The following is a 17,047-nucleotide window of genomic DNA, read 5'->3' on the forward strand; positions in this document are numbered from 1 at the left end:
ATTAAAAACGTATTTACACGTTTTTGGGTGGGAATGAGTTAATGTACAGCACTTTGGAAATGATACTGTGGTTTATGGTCTGAAAATTAGTACGGGATTGTGAGAAAACGAGACTAAATGAGCTCTTCTACAAAAACACAATGGTGAAACTAATTTAGGTTTTACACAAGGCATTTAGCATTAGCATTAGCATTGTTTTTGTTGTGATGGAGATTGCAATGAGAGATCAGAAAAATGTGAACAAGTTCCTCCTCTAAAGTTGAACTGGAGTCTTCTTGGCACTTTTAATAATCCAAAATCTCCCGTTTTAAATCTTTTGTATGAAAATCCTCTCTCGTCTTCAACCACTTAAAATATACCCGCTGCCTTGATTGAACTTTTTGTGCGGATTACTATGACAATATGTCTGCCGGTTTTTCATTGTTGGAAAGCTCACGAGGCGAAGATAGCAAGCGCGGCCATCCTTGAGGTGGCCGAGAAAAGTTTTGTCCCTCTCGGCCTCCCCAGATGGCTCGGCTGGACTGTGGACAAGGATGGCGATCATGTGGCTTCTTCTGGACGCGACTCGGTGTGGAACATGAGCGAGCCAACAACATACCGGAGGTGAACCTCAGAAGTTTGTCGACGTTGGCTCAAGCTCAAGTAGGACCAAATGTTGAAGGGCATACTTGAAATTGCTGTGGTGGCTTCATTCATGGCCAGCTACGTATTAATAGTTAAGACATGAGGGGAAAACAAAACTGACGTGTGTTTTTATTGGGCCAACTGAGGGTTAACAGTGAGCCAGCAGTGGCAAACAATATACGATCTGGTTGTAAACAACGTCGTAAATGCTAAAAATGACTGAAAACACACAGATGTGAAGGATATCAAATTAAACAGTCCAAGTTCTGAGGATAACGGCGGGTTTTCTAGGAACTGGGTAGTATTTGGGGAAGTTATTGTGGCTATAAAAAGTCTACACACCCCAGGTTCAAATGTCATGTTTTTGTTATTTAACTGGCATGTCAAATGTTGGTTATTATTATTATTATTTTGTCTCAATTGCTATGGTCCTGTAAGTTATGTATTTGTCACTCATATTTTGCCTCGAGGTGTCAAACGATTAATTTTTTTAATCTGATTAATCACATCTTAGAATTTTGATTAATCACTGACTTTTGAAGGTTTTTTTTCCCCCTACATATTTTGCCCGCTAAATTTGAAGCGCACCTGTTATGTGTTAATCTTGTCGACATTTAATGTTATGAGGACGTCTTAAAAAATTTATATCCACTGCACATGCTCATCCTGCTTTTTCTAATCAATTAATTATTTGCATAATTTAAAATGGGGGGGGGGGGGGGGGATGACTTATGGCATATGTAAACATTTATTAAATGATTTACTTTAATGCACGTAGTTATGTTGATTGCTCAAACTCCAACAGCTACCTTTAATGTAACCATCCACTGTCGGCTTAAAAAGAATCATCAAATTAATAGTGTGATTAATCTGTGGTAATACAATGATTAATGCGATAATTTTTTGTGATTAATTAATTAACGCTTTAACTTTGACAAGACTAATTTTGCCATTTCGGCCTTTATTCCATCATATAGAACGGAACAGGTTTCTTAGCCGAGGTATCTTCGTCAAGATTTTTGTTCGTGGCCATCTGCATCCAGCCCTGCTCTCCGTTGATACTTTGTAGTTTTGTATATAAAGACTCTCAGCTTTCAAGTCGTGAGAAAACCTGGCATTTGAACTGGGGTGTGTAGACTTTTTATACCCAGTGTAGATCCCTTAAGGAATGGAATTCTTGTCCACATGTCCAGGACTTCTTATCCATCTAATACACTTGCCATGTTCTAGCTCTTTTTTACAGAAGATTGACTAAAGTTCATAAACCCGGGTTTGGCTCACTAATTTGACATTTTTGGGACACATGTCGGATATAAAAGGAACCACAAATAAGAAAGCAGAAGTTGAAGAGAAAATGAGTAGCAGCAAATGTTTGGCTGCATAGTGAGAGACATTCATGGCAGCGGAACAGAGAGGCTTCTGTGGGTTCATGTTATGATTTAATTCAGTTCGGCCTGCGTTTTCAAAAGGTTGATCAAAACTGAGGGTAATGCAACAACAGATGTTTAGCACACACAAACAAAAGGTCTCAACTTTCACCTTTAATCATCTTCTAGCCTGAGGAATTCTGCATATTGCTGAGTCAAGAACATCTGGAGGTGCAGATGTTTTAAATGGCGGTTGTACAAACAAGTTTGTTTACCTGTCCTGGACACGCTGTGTAGAGAATAGCAAATGGGTTCCTCTGGGTTAGAGGAGTTTGGGATTTTTTTATTTTTTTTTCCAGTGGTGTTTTTTTATTTTTTACTTTCTGGGTTTAATTTTTTTTTATTATTATTATTTCATGGAGTGGGTTTGGTAGGTTTTTTTTTACTTTCAGGTTTTCTACTTTCTGATTTTCTTTTCTCCCCTTTTTTTAATTTTTTTTTTTAAGTTTGTGGGTTTATTAGTTTTAGCTTGTTTGTTTGTTTATTTTTGTTTTTTTAACTTACTTTTTTAATTATTTGTTTATTTATTTATTTGTTTATTTTTATTTCAATGAGTAGGTTTGGTAGTTTATACCCCCAAAATACTTAATTTTGTTTGTGGTTTAATTTGTGTTTTATTTATTTACTTATTTATGTATTTATTTACTTTCTGGTTTTCATTTTTTTTAACCATTATTATTTCTATTTACAATTTTATTTGTGGTTTTATTAGTTTTTGTTTTTTTGTTTTTTTTTGCACCCCAGGATATTTTTCTATTCTTCTAATTTAAAACTCCATGAATGATAGCATTTAAAAAAGTCGACATTTTTGCTATAATTATAGTCATTTTTATTTAGTTGTATAAACAGATTGCCATTTCATTTTTTTTTAAGTCTTGTTTCTATTTCATTAACTAAAAATTGTTGCTTTATTGACGCCTTCTTAAAATAATTGTCATCTTTTTCAGGAAACACAAAAAATGGAACCATTTGCACTATGAGGAGATGATTTAAGCAAAAAAAATGACAATGGCAATTATTTTAAGAGGGTGACATTATGTATTCTGTTAACACTACTACCCTTGTCATTTGTCACTCCATGTGTCCCCAACTCAAAAACACCATTTCCAATAACGACATCCACAGCATGGTACATTTTTAAAAATCTCTAAAAAGTCAATTTTCTGTGTATGAATAATTGCCATGTGTGCAGGTTTCGGCTTCTGCAGCAGTGGTCAGCACCAGCGACTATAAAAGGCTCGATCAAGTCTGACGGAACGTGCCAAGCTCTTTTGGCGACGACTGTGGCTGCAGACTTCCAATGTTTGGCGAAGGTTGTCAGCAAAGGAAGGAAGAAAGAGGAATGAGTTTTATTTTAGGTGCATTTGATGTGGCGCAAATCCTCCAATTGCGGCCATACGCAGTATATTTTTCATTGTCTGGCTTGGGTGCCTCTAATGCGCGCGTGCGTCTTCATTGCTTTCTGTGATTTGCTGCCTCGTTGTGAGTTTGTGGCCAAGAGTGCCAGTCGTCTAGACCGACTGCTGTGGGCTTGTAAAAGACGTGAAAAAGATCTTCTGTCAAAGGGAAATGTAAGGAATGCTTTGATGGGGATGTCTCTCCGCTTCATACACTATTCATAAAAATGCATTATGCTCCCGAGAGTGTCCGAAAACCTTCCTTTCTCATGTTCGTCTTCAGGCGGGTGAAAATGTACCCACAGTCCTCTGAGAGTTGTCAAAAAGCCAAAGATGAAGACAAATAAGCTTACTTTCCAGCTCATTCAAAGATTCAGACCTAAGAAACTGCTTTTTATCGGTTCTGTAATGGTAAATTGAATACAGCAGACCCACCAAACTTCAAGGTCAAATGGCCTGCATCATAAAACCTGTATTACTTGTACAAGCAACACTATTTTTTTGGCAATGTTAACAATGGTCATGTGGATGTCTTCAAAGATTTGTCTTTACTCTCTCACATTTTAATGCTGTACTGTATGGAGGGGACCAAAACTACCGAAATTACAAATAAATAAATGACTAAATTAATTAATTAATTAATTAATTAATTAAAGGGAAAATAAAAATTGATAGAAAAATATAATTCAATTAAATGCAAAAAAATAAATACAATAAAACAATAAAAATATAGATCCCTAAATAAATTAATAAAAGTAAAAATAAATACAAAAAAAATGAGATTCAAAAAATAAATATGAAAATAAATCTCAAAATAAATATAAATATAAAAAATGGGACTGAAAAAACAAAAATAAATATATACATAGAAATAAATCTCAATAAATAAAAACTTTCCGCTCATTTATCTTGTTTTTATTTTTATATTTATTTGTACTTTTATTTATTTATTTATTTACGTGTTGTAATTTTTATTTCCAATTCCATTATTTTTTTTGTACTTAATTTTTGAATTACATACATTTGTATATCCGTTTTTATTTTCACTTGTATTCATTTATTAGTTTTTTTATTTAGTCATTTATTAATTTTTTAATTTTGGCAGTTTTGGTCCTCTACAGTACTGTGCGAGATGATTAGTTTTAGTGAGTTTTATCTCTTAATAGAAACACATTTTGCTGATTTTTATGAAAGTGTGTAATGTGATAACCAAGCAAGCAGAGCTGTTCCAAACGAAGTTTATTTTTTTCGTTTTTTTTTAAACCTCCCTTGGCTGGAAATTTCACTCTCCGTAATACGCAAGAAAACAGCCCGAGTTTCCCCCTCTCCGTAAACATATAAATCACATAATGATATTTTAGATTTCAGTCTTAATTAATGGGTACCCGACGATAACTCTCAACAGGCGGGCGTTCCCTTCAACTACTATTTTAGCATCATAATTTCCGCTGACGGCAGAAAGCCCGATCACAATCTAATCTGAATGCTCTGATGTGGTTTAATGGCATGCTAGCAGAAGTCATCTCACTTTGTTTTCCCTCCAGAAAGACTACAACAACTCCCAGACACTGACGTGTGGCTGAGTTTTTCCCCACCCGCACCCAAACGGACGACACATGTTCCAAAATACCACAACAACACACGTGCACACGCCTTGTGCGAGATCTTCATTACCTCAGTTTATAGGAGCTGAAACGAGTGCATGGAGCCAACAAGCTGCATGTTTTCATAAGAACCAGGAAGAGTCACGGAAAAAAGGCGGCTTGTGAGCGAGGCAGCGTTTTGTTTTCTTTGCTTGTTGCCGTACGTGAACTTTCAACGACAAACATGCCTATGTGTTTTTCCAGCTTGGTCTTTTTTCTTTATTGGTTTTTGTGTCATATTTTTAAAAGGGTGCGTACGTACGTGTGGGGACCGGTTTGACGATTAAACAAACTTGCTAGGCCAATTACTCCTCCTGCCAATTAAAAGCTGTAAAATGATTCTGACGTGTCATCACATAAATCCGAGATCCATGTCATTTATTCGCAGTTTGACTATACAAGATCAAGCTCGGTCCGTATCCCTGTGAACAGCGAATGGTCCACTCTAACGACCAAATCGGTAAGTTAGCAACACTGACTTTGATTTTCTAAACTAGCGACAATGGACAGATATTGCATTTAATTTGACTGAATAGGGTTCACCTCTTTTCCATTATGAATTTCATGGATATTTAGGTTGAAAAAAAAAAGAAAAATCCAATGCAGGTGTGTAACGAAAACCGGTTTGAACTGGAAAATTGGTTTTGATTCGAAAAGATCCAATTGAATCATTCCACTCAAAAATGTACTGTCCTCTCTAATCGTACAAATCCTTTTTTTTTTTTTATCTGAGAGCTATATAGTCCCATAACTCCTTCACTGCCTTTTTTCTATTTTTCTTTTTTTTTTCTTCATTTTTTTTTCTTTTTTCCTATTTTTTCAATTTTTTCTCTTCTTTTTTTTTTTTTTTTTAGGAGAGCTCAGTATTATTCATTTGGCAGCCTTCGCGAGTAAACATATCATCATAACCCTCTTTTTTTTCTTCTTCTTTTAACTCATTCACTGCCATTGACGGCAAAAGACGTGAAAGATGCATTTTTAACCGGGCCACATATACAGTCCTAACAAGCTCATTCATATTACAAAATGACAACAACTCATTGTGTCATATCCTCTCAAACTGAGCCATACCATATCGAATCGAATCGTCCCACTGAATCGACTCGTTCCACTTGAAAATGAACCACCCTTGAATCGTATCACACCCATGTATGGATATGTACTTTTATTGGAGAGATTAAGTCTAAATTTCAGGAGTGTATAGATTATGAAAAATTTCCCTTGCAAGTGATCCCCGGACCCAAAAAGTACGAGAACCACTGCTGTAGTATCCAAAACGAGCATGTCGGAAAACCAACATAGAAGCAAACTTGCCAGACCTGCAAAACCACACACAGAAGCAGCCTAACACGCCGTCACGCAGATCCACACCCCACTGTGGGACTGCATATGATGCACCCGCCCCAAGAAGGCTCCTAATCGGTGTTTACATACCTGCACGCCTCCGCCCCTTCCTCTCTCTCTCCTCTCGCTCTCCCTCTCTGATGCGCACACAGTCTCTCGCTCGCTCACTCTCAGTGCAGCAGTTCTTGGGAAGCAGCCCAACGCTTGCGCTCAGTTCTTCGCCGACTGCCGGGGAGTGCACCAGCGGCGGCGAAACATGCAGTAGAGAGCGCGTCCGGTCGACTTGTTCCTCTTCCCTTCTCAATAATGAGAAAAGACCGTCTCCTGTTGGCCGTAACCCTCACCGCCATCTTCTCCGCTGACCTCTACTTCATCCTCCTGCCAAAGCTGAGGAACGCGGGAGAAGGATCGAGGCACTTTTGTCCGTGCCGCCGCAGCAACTTCAGCCTGCCCAGTCAGTTCTCCAACTGGACTGCTTTCGCGCTCCGGGACGTGGAAGCGTCGGGACTCAGCAATGGGAGCTCCAAGCTTGACCGGTTGTTTGCACATCCTCTGTATAACACCCGGAACCCCACGCTGGGAACAGAGGAGAAACTGCTTCAGGCGGACCAGCTGATGGACTACTACAGGAAGAAATTGTCACGATGGAAAAGGTGAGCTTCTGTCTTACCTGGAGCCACATGTGGCTCTTTCGTCCCCTCTCCTGTGGCTCCATGTGGATCTAAAAAAAAAAGGAAAAAATCGTAGAAATTTATATATATATATATATACATATTTACCTTTATTTTTAAGATAAAATATTCCTGAAATGAATTAACGATTCAGTTAAAAAAATAAAATAATAATTTCTTATTAAAAAAGTCGGAATCCACATTTTTAAGTTGTTAGAAAAAGAGAGACAAAAGTTAGAAGAAATTTTTTTTTTTTTAATTACCTAAAAAATATCCAAAAAGTGACCATAAAATGTCCAAAAGGAAGAGGAAATGCAGAAATTTACCATAAAAGTCCATGAAGTTGAGTTTATTTATTTAAAAAAAAAAAAAAAAAAAAAATTAGGCAGAAAAGAAAATAATGTTCAAAAAGTAACCATAAAATGTCCAAAAAAAAATCCCCAAATTTACCATAAAATGTCTTTGGAATTGCCGAAAAAGTTAGAAAATTAATTTAAAAAAATAAAAAATAAATACAAAGCAGAAAACGTTTAAAATGCAAGTATAAAATGTCCAAAAACAAAACATCCCAAAAATTACCATAAAATGTTGAAAAAATTGCAAAAAAAGGCAGAAAATTAATAATGTTTTTTAAAAATCAGAAAAGAAAACAATTAAAATGCAAGTATAAAAATCTCGAAAATGACCATAAAATATGCACAAAATTGCACAACCCCCCCCCCCAAAAAATAAATAAATAAATAAATAAATAAATAAATCAGAAAATTGCTCGAAAAAAAATTGCAGGGAAAAAAATCCAAACACACAAGACGAAAGTCAAAGAAAATGAATCTCAAAGTATTGGATTTTGCATATTTTTCTGCTATGGTGCAACTCTTATTAAATGGTTTTACTGTAGCACATGTTCCTTTTCAGTAGGAGGTTCTCGCTTAGTTCCTCAGGTCATGTGACCTGGAGGTGCCAAAGTCTAAACGGAAGCTCAGAAGGGATAGAACTTTTTCTGTTGCTATGCATCGACCTCTGGGGAGAGACATACATCGAGTATTTACCCAAGCAAATGCTTTCGGGTTATTCCAAGGTGTTTACTGAAGAATCCCTGCCGCACGTGTTGCAAGCGATCATATTCGAAGGCGTGTTTGGTGGGCCGGCCGTGGTCAAGGGGCAGAGTCACTGATTTTACGGCCGTTCAACCCACCGCACACAGACACCCAGGAATATAAATACTCTTTTTGCATCAGCGCGTGATAACAGATGCGCTCCCACAGCTGTAAAACCACACAGACAATCGCCAGCGAGTGTTTGTTTGCTTTGGGGCAAAAGCGATTAAGGCAACACTCGCTGAAACGTGCGTCACCCGAGTCCACGCCACAAACACGTTATTCCGAGATCCCGCGTCTGGCGCGCTTGAAGGTAAACAGGGTTTTTGAAAGAACCGACGCCCGTCCTCATCTGCGGGAGACAAAGCTGTCTTGGCTTGTGACGCGTGCGTGTCTGCTCGTTCAGCAAGATTGGGAGATTTTTGGACCCATGAGGTGGAAAGGGAGAAGAATTATGAGCAGGCAGGCTCTACTTTTATGGCTATTTCCCCTTCTCGGCTGCCGTTTAAAGCAACAATATGCAGTTTAGAATGCCTTCAAATGGCAATTTCAAAATCAGCTTGACGCAATATAAGAGAATACCATTTATTATTGACATGGTGACACCATATCACCTTCTCGATTTTCTCAACCTTTATTTTAAGCCAAGGCACAAATTTAACATCACCTCAATGTCACAAAATGAATAGTATGATAAAATAATGATAATCTCGTCACAGTTTGCTCACAAATATACTTAGTGTAAAATTTGGACCTGTTTAGTTGACGCAGTGATTATTTCGTTTGATCAATGGCGGCAGGTGTAGCAGGCACAGGTTAATTGTGCATTCTGCCATCTAGTGGAAGAGAATTTAATTGTAATTTAATTGTTCCGAATGTCATTATAGTAAATTGCTAACAGACAGATGAGCATAGGTAATTTTTATTCATTCATAAAATATTATTTGTAGGAAATAATTACATTTCTATAATAATATTAAAGTTTTGTTTCTTTTTTTTTTTTTTTTTACAAAAATAAATAGTAAAAAAAAAAAGATTGTATCAAATTTAAGCAAATCATTTTAAATAACCATGATTTTTTTTATTATTAAAATAAAGAATATTATTTAAGAAAATACAAAAACAATAAATAAACCAAAAGAGCATTGTATTAAATAATTCTTCATTCTAAATGAATCATACAAAAAGTAATTATGAAGAATAACATTCATGATGGACATTCATTATTTTATTAAGAAATTAAAAATTTTACATAAAATACAAATATTAGTTAGCCATTTTTATTTATGTAACGTATTAGTTAACTAATAAGAACAAAATACATTAATCAATAGTACGGTACTTAAAATGACCATAAGTCATTATTATATTATGAAAATAAACAATTTTATATAAAAAGAACAAAAACTAGTTGACGATTGTAAACATTTTGCAATTTTACAGAAAATACTTTTTTGGGGGGTTAATTAAAATAAAATTTAAAACAGTCACATTTAAAATGAGCAATAATTACTTTTTTAATTTTACATGAAATAGAAAAAGCAAGATAAAGTACATCAAAATATTTGAAAATGTTTGATCAAATATATAATCCATTTAATAATATTGTAATTCATGGTTTTATTATTGTTTTACCTAAAATAAAAAGTATTCCTAAAAAAAATATATATATTCTATTAAATAATTGCTTAATTAAATATAATTAAATTAGAAACAATACCATTTGAAAGGAGCATTCATTATTATTTATTTATTTTACATTTTATTGCTCTCTCCTAGGGCTATGGGGATACTGACATTTTTTTTTTAAAATAAATTTTAAAATATAAAACAAAATTCTGGCGAGGCTTAACTGAGGCAACATAGATTTATGATGGGGCAACAACTTGCCCTGGCCCTCGTGTAAAAAAAAATAAAATAAAAATAAAAATAAATAAATAAAAAATAGATATCATTACCTACCTCACGTATCGCCATGCGACTCTTGGTCAGACACATGAAGTTATACAACGAAGCTGCGGCCGCCTCCAACATGACCGTGACCCACCACGAGGTGGACTTCCACGCTGACGCCAACTGGCTCAAGTTCCACGCGGGGATCACCCGCCAGGCTCTGTACTCCCGTCACGACCCCGCCATCGCACGGCTGCTCCTGGACATGCACGACATGACGGTGGTCAGCGCAGGTGTCGAATTCTCACTTCCTGCTTGTTTTAATTAAAGTCGCCACTGTTGTAATCGTGCGAATTGTTCCAGATTACACTCAAGATGAGAAGGCCCTGAAAGGAGCGTGCGATTGCAGCCAAGGTAAGGTCAGTTCACATTTTCAATTTACAACGACTCACATGTCCATTTAAACTTTTTTTTTTTTATGCCGTTTATGCTAAACATTTAAACAAAAATAACTACACATTGTATATTAGTTTGCGTCAGTTGTAAAAAAATAAATAAATAAATTGTGTCTATGTCTGTAGTATTATACTGCCCCCATGTGGCCAAAGCACACACAAGGAGCAGCATAATGCACATTGAATTGGAGCAAAAAAAAAAAAAAAAAAAAGTGGCTAAAAGTGTTTCTTTTTTTTTTTTCATTACTGTATGCATTACAAAGTGTCATCTTAAATGCTGCTATTATTCTTATTTAAAATATATACATAATTTTTGGGGCTGAAAAAGATTGACATTTCCATTCCAGTTATAAGGGAAAAAAGGGGGGCATCAATTTTTTTATTATTATTCACGGTTTACTGTAAAGCTCAACATTTTATTTTAAACATTACAATTGAATTAACTTATCTGAAATACTTTATTACATTAATTTTATTTACATAAAGGACTTGGATTAATATATTGTATTCTGTACCGTAATACTGATGATGAATGAGAACCTGGAATATAGTTGTTGTTGTTGTTTTTTTTCATTATAGTTGATTTTTATTTCCTTTTGACGTTTAATTCAGTTCGTTTTAATTCATTTTGACATTAAACGCAAGCCATAGTTTCAGTTACAGATCATTTGTTTTATCGTTTTCATTACGTAACTATAATAACCCTTCTTAGTACAGCACTTCATATAACCATCTGAGACTTATATCTCAATTACAAAACCTACAAAAACGTCAACTTTTTATCTCCAACTGACCCTCTTTGTAAAAAAAAAAGGATTTTATGCAGTGCCTGTTAATGCCAAATGGGACGGAATGCAACCAACTAATTCCCAGCTACCCTGCATAGTTTCATAAATATCCTCCAGCTCCAACAATATGCAAAATGTTGATTTCAGTTTTCTCAAAGTGCCACCTTTCGAAGAAGTTGTAGGTTTTATGGTTGCTGTCCATCTATCCAGTGGTGAAGCCCAGTGGACACCACCTGAAACTGGCGGTGAAGATGCAGGACTTTGGCAAGGCCATGTTCAAGCCAATGAGGTGAGCCTCATGAAAGATCTTCGTGAGCACGCTGGCAATTGATGTCTTTGTGCACGTTTCAGGCAGCAGAGGGACGAGGAGACGCCGGATGACGTCTTTTTCTTCGTGGATGTCCAGAGACACAATGCAGAGATTGCTGCCTTTCACCTGGACAGGTACAGAACCTCCGTACACAAATTTCCCAGCTAAAGGTAACCATGGATTTTAAGATACACATGCACACGCTTTCACTGCAGCGTGATTAGCTTAACTATAGTGCAGATTACCATTAAGGCACTTAACATAAGGATGTAAAGCTGTCACCATTTTTTTTTTTTTTAACACTGCAGCTATAATTTCAGCTTGACGGTTATTATGCTGCAAACACTCACTTAAGACAAATGAGCTGGACACATTCCCTCTGTAAGACTGTTATTTTCTTGTACAGTACCGTATTTCTCGGTCTTGCCTGAGGTCTTTCTCATTACCGCTCACAATCTCTCGCATTCTTCCAGCGTCACGCTTGAATTGTTTGATCAATGACTAAAATGTGGCCCCGGGGGAGTGAATGGCCCTTTGGATGGAATACAGAAAAGAAGCATTTGAATTAAACTTAGAGACAGTGAACAAAAAAAAATAAAAGCATCACGTTTTTTTTGGTTACTACTTTCACGAGCTGCAGTCATAAAGATCTGAGATTTTTCAATGTAAGCAAAACGCATATCCTCAAACTCGAACCCACTATTGGAAACTATTGACCCCGAGATATGCACTTCTAAGCTGTAAAATATTTTGTCCAGGTTGCTTTCACATGCACAACTACATGAGGAAGGGTGCAAATGTTATTTTTAACTACAGTGTTCCCTCGTTTTCCGCTGGGGTTAGGTTCCAAAAAATACCCGCAATAAATGAAATCCGCGAAGTAGTTAGCTTTATGTTTTACAACTCTTATAAATGTTTTAAGGCTCTAAAATCCCCGACCGCACAATTTATACACTTTTCTCATTGAGGCATTTACATGTTCTCACATTTCTCTCTTGTTCAAACATTGATAATGTTCAAACCTTCATAAATTTTATAAAATGGGTATATTACTGTAAAAAAAATATGCAAAATTGCACTTAATAAAAAATCCGCGATACAGCGAGACCGCGAAAAGTGAACCGCGTTATAGCGAGGGAAGACTGTATTTTTCATTTTAATTTAATGTTAATTTGTTAGAATTGTGCTGGCATACATGACAAAAAGAGACATTTTTCCAAATTGTTCCTATTATTGTCTCTATTTTTGGGTGGAGGCGTCGGGGAGTTAAAATTCGAGATTTAATTTAGGCCATATCACCTCACTTCCTGTGACTTCATTCCTTCTCTTTGTCATTTCAAAATAAGCCTGTAATTTCTTCAGGAAATACATTTTAGTATTTTCATTAGAAAACCATGTTCATTTAATATGAGAGAATAAAACAAAGTCATGAGAGTTAATTAACTTACAGTTTTGTTTGGTGTATTTTTCTGTGAGAATCCTGGACTTCCGAAGAGTTCCACCGGTCGTTGGCAGGTTTCTCAACCTCACCGGCGAAGTACTCCAAGTGACCCGAAATGACGACCTACGTGCTGTTTTCTTCACCTCACCTGGTATAAAACAAAAACAAGAATCGTTTAGTGGTCTAGTGTGACGCTGTAAATGCGAATATGTTTCTTTTTGGTCACTTTTATTGACGCTTACTGACCGTTTTTAAAAAAACTATGCTTCTTATTCGACTGTGTTTCATATTCATTGGGGCATTGGCGCCATCTTGTGGGTGAACAACAGCAATACAGATAGATGGAAACGTCTCCAACTTTTTTTTTCTTTTTTTTCCCCATCTCCTCTCCTTACAGCAAACAACACTTGTTTTTTCGCCAAATGCCTGTACGCATGTAAGACAGAATATGCCGTTTGCGGGAGCCCCGACCTACTGGAAGGTTCCCTCTCCGCATACCTGCCCGGCCTCAGCATCGCCCCTCGCATCTCCATCCCCAACCCTTGGATACGCTCGTACACTTTCACTGGACAAGAAGAGTAAGAATCCACCCCCGTAAATAACCAAACTGAAACAAATCTGGATTATTTGTTGTTCGTTTTCTGGAAAAAAAAAGGTGGCAGGTGAATCCGTCCTACTGCGACACTTTAAAGAAGCTTTATCCTTACAACTCGGGCAACCGGCTCCTCAACATCATCGATATGTCGATTTTTGACTTTCTTATGGGTGGGTTGTTATTGTGATAAATAACGTAATCACAACACGTATACACACTTGTATTTATTTTATTACTTGTATTTTCATGTCTTCTTTTTGTTGCAGGCAACATGGACCGACACCACTATGAGATTTTCACCAAATTTGGCGATGAAGGATTTCTTCTTCATTTGGACAATGCAAGAGGGTAAAATTATTTTTATTAAAAAAATATATATAAAAAAAATAGCACTATCTTATGGTGCCATATGTGATTATAGATTTGGGAAGCACAGTCGAGATGAGATATCCATTCTTGCCCCACTATTGCAGTGTTGCATGTAAGTAAAAACAAAAATTATTTTATTTTCTATAACACTTCGCATTAATATATATTTTTTTAGGTTAGCTGCAGAAAATAAACAATGAGATATGACTAGTCTTTATCCCACTCAATATTCCAATTGGGATTAAAATATGCAATTATTTTTTTGCAAGGTCCCCTTCCCATGTATTTTTTTTTTTTTTAACTAACACAAAGAAATCTATAATGTATTTTTTTTTTCATATATGAATTTTTCCCCACTACTCAAGTTAGAATAAGAAAAATGGAAAAAAAAATAGACAAATTATAAATATATAAATAAAAAATACAATAAAAATAATAAATACATTCAAAAAATAAACAAACAATTACATTAAAAATAAAAAATGCAATAAAAATAAATACATACAAAAACAAATGAATAAATAAATAAATACAATAAAAATGAATAAATACAATAAAAATAAACAAATGCAATAAAAATAAATACATACAAAAACAAATGGATAAATACAATAAAAAATAAATAAATGCAATAAAAATAAACAAATACAATAAAAATAAATACATACAAAAACCAAATGAATAAACAAATAAATACAATAAAAATAAACAAATAAATACAATAAACAAATACAATAAAATAAACAAATAAATGAATTTCAAAAATAAAATAAATAAAATAAATACATTAAAAATAAACAAATAAATACAATAAAATAAACAAATAAATACATACAAAAACAAACAAATAAATAAAATGGATGAATTCACATTGATATTGCCATATTATTAATAGCTTATCGCCTCTTTTTTACTCGCTGTCCCACAGAATAAAGCGTTCCACTCTACTGAGGCTCCAGCTGCTGGCCCAACCCGACTTCAGACTGAGCGACGCGATGAGGGAGTCCCTACAAAAAGACCGCCTGCGGCCCATCCTGAGCGAAGCGCACCTCTCAGCGTTGGATCGCAGGCTCGTCAAGGTCCTGCGAGCGGTCCAGCGCTGCACGCGCAAGCTGGGCGACGAGCGGGTCATCGCGAATGACTTCGTTCGAGCCCCGGCCCACACTTGGGCCGACGCGGACAGCGAAACGGCCAGGTAGCGGCGGAGGATGGACGTCTACTCTGCTTCTTAAGACTTCATGATGAAGTGCAGTCGTTTCCATTTTAAGGGAACGGGCCAGGAATCAATGCGAGATGCTGTGAAGCCCACAAAATGGGGGTCGAAAGAGGGAATCTCCATAGAAAATGTGTCGAGCATTTGGGACAAGCCTGTTGATTGATCAACATGGGCACATAGAAGTTGAGATGAATGTTTATAAAACAGAGCACATATAATGTAAAGTACACAAAAATCATACTTTGATGAAGGAAGTACGGAAGAGGATTCGGGCCAGTGAAGAGAAAAAAAAAAAAAAATTGGCAGGATTCTATTTTCAGAATTCTGACTTTAAAATCAGAATGGTCACGACTCACGATTTTGACTTTATTCTCAGAAATTTGACTTTAAAGGAGAATTCTGAAAATAAAGTCAGAATTCTCACTTAAGTCAGAATTCTGAGAATAAAGTCAGAATTTTCCCTTTAAAGTCCGAATTCTGAGAATAAAGTCAGAGTTCTCACTTAAGTCAGAATTGAGAATAAAGTCATAATTATCACTTTAAAAAGTCAGAATTCAGAAAAAAATAAAGTCAAAGTTCTGACTTTAAAAGTCAGAATTCTCACAATTCTGACTTTAAAGTGAGAATTCTGAGAATAAAGTCAGACTCCTGCCAAACTTTTTTTTTTTTCCCCTCTCTGGCACTAACCCTCTTACAATATAGTTTATTATAAGCACTGGAATGGATGGGCATTATTTTATTTTATTTTTTTGCTTGTGAATATGCTACGTTCAGGAAAATTTTGTAACAGCTGCGCTTTAGTGTCGAAGGACTTACTTGGTTTCATTTTAGAGCATCCCAAAAAGCAGACAAATGAACAAACAAGGGTGTGTAGACTTTTTAACAGCTCCACGTCTCCCTCTTGTGGCCAATGTTGAAAATGGAAACTGTAAAGGCACTTTGACATATAGATCAGTCTTGTGGCGTAATAATAAATATACAAAACAACACTTGAGGCAAATGTGAATTCTTTTTTGACTTTTTTTATTGCTTAAACTGCCATCTGGAACAATCTATACCAAAAAGGATAAACATCTTTGCACATACAGTAGGTCAAACTGAATACAGGGAAGAATAGAGAAAAAAAAAAAAAAAAAGAACGGTCCTCTTTTTATCGCCTGCGGCTCGGCGCACGACAGGCCCACACCGACCCGCCGGAAGGTCGCAACCGGCGGGGAGTTGAGTTGACTGACGACTACTGTAAGCCCAGGAAAAGTTCAGCTAAGGCAAACCGGGACGACTGCAGTGTGGCTAAAACATTTAAAACCGATTGCTGATGTTGCTGCTATTTACACCGAAAAAACACCTTCGTCCCTATTGAGACTCTTTTCTGAGCGGGATGGACTAAAAAAAAGGAGAGCCTGAGCGGGAGGGGAAACGCGTCTTGAGCGTGAGCGGGCTGTAAATCGAAAAGAGAAAAAAAAAAAAAAAACATAACACGCGTGACTATGAAGCAAATCAGCATCGAAATGATCTTTCCAGGACAAAAAATGACAGGAATGAAATTGTTTTGATATTCAAATATTCAATCAAGTCTGCACAAAAAGTCGCTATTCTCGTGTGGAGGATGTGTAACATCACGTTCGATAAGCGCAGAGGATAAATCACAAGCGCGTGAAAAGACGGGCGCTTTTCCAGGAAGCAAAAAAATAATAATTAAATATAACTCACTCTTGACACATAAATACCTCAGATTTCCTGAAATAGGTTTCCTTACACTATTTCATTTACCGGTAGT

The 17,047-nt window shown here is 36.1% G+C and overlaps 1 protein-coding gene across 1 annotated transcript; it reads left to right on the top strand.

Moving 5' to 3' along the window:
* The first annotated feature begins 6,585 nt into the window (after positions 1-6,585).
* On the top strand, positions 6,586-16,259 carry fam20a (FAM20A golgi associated secretory pathway pseudokinase). Its single transcript, XM_077503829.1, has 11 exons — positions 6,586-7,088; positions 10,196-10,389; positions 10,460-10,510; positions 11,550-11,628; positions 11,691-11,783; positions 13,126-13,241; positions 13,488-13,668; positions 13,746-13,855; positions 13,952-14,033; positions 14,107-14,166; positions 14,983-16,259. Exons 1-11 carry the CDS (start codon positions 6,742-6,744, stop codon positions 15,251-15,253), a joined length of 1,584 nt encoding a protein of 527 aa, XP_077359955.1. The 5' UTR covers positions 6,586-6,741; the 3' UTR covers positions 15,254-16,259.
* The last annotated feature ends 788 nt before the right edge of the window (positions 16,260-17,047 follow it).

The sequence above is a fragment of the Festucalex cinctus genome, chromosome 17 (genome assembly GCF_051991245.1).
Source record: "Festucalex cinctus isolate MCC-2025b chromosome 17, RoL_Fcin_1.0, whole genome shotgun sequence".
Classification (NCBI taxonomy): Eukaryota; Metazoa; Chordata; class Actinopteri; order Syngnathiformes; family Syngnathidae; genus Festucalex; species Festucalex cinctus.

Coding starts and splice junctions, on each gene's coding strand:
- fam20a (XM_077503829.1), top strand. CDS start 6,742: ATGAGAAAAGACCGTCTCCTGTTGGCCGTAACCCTCACCGCCATCTTC. Junction 13,856..13,951: donor GATTTTTGACTTTCTTATGG/GTGGGTTGTTAT, acceptor TTTTTGTTGCAG/GCAACATGGACCGACACCAC. Junction 14,167..14,982: donor CCACTATTGCAGTGTTGCAT/GTAAGTAAAAAC, acceptor GCTGTCCCACAG/AATAAAGCGTTCCACTCTAC.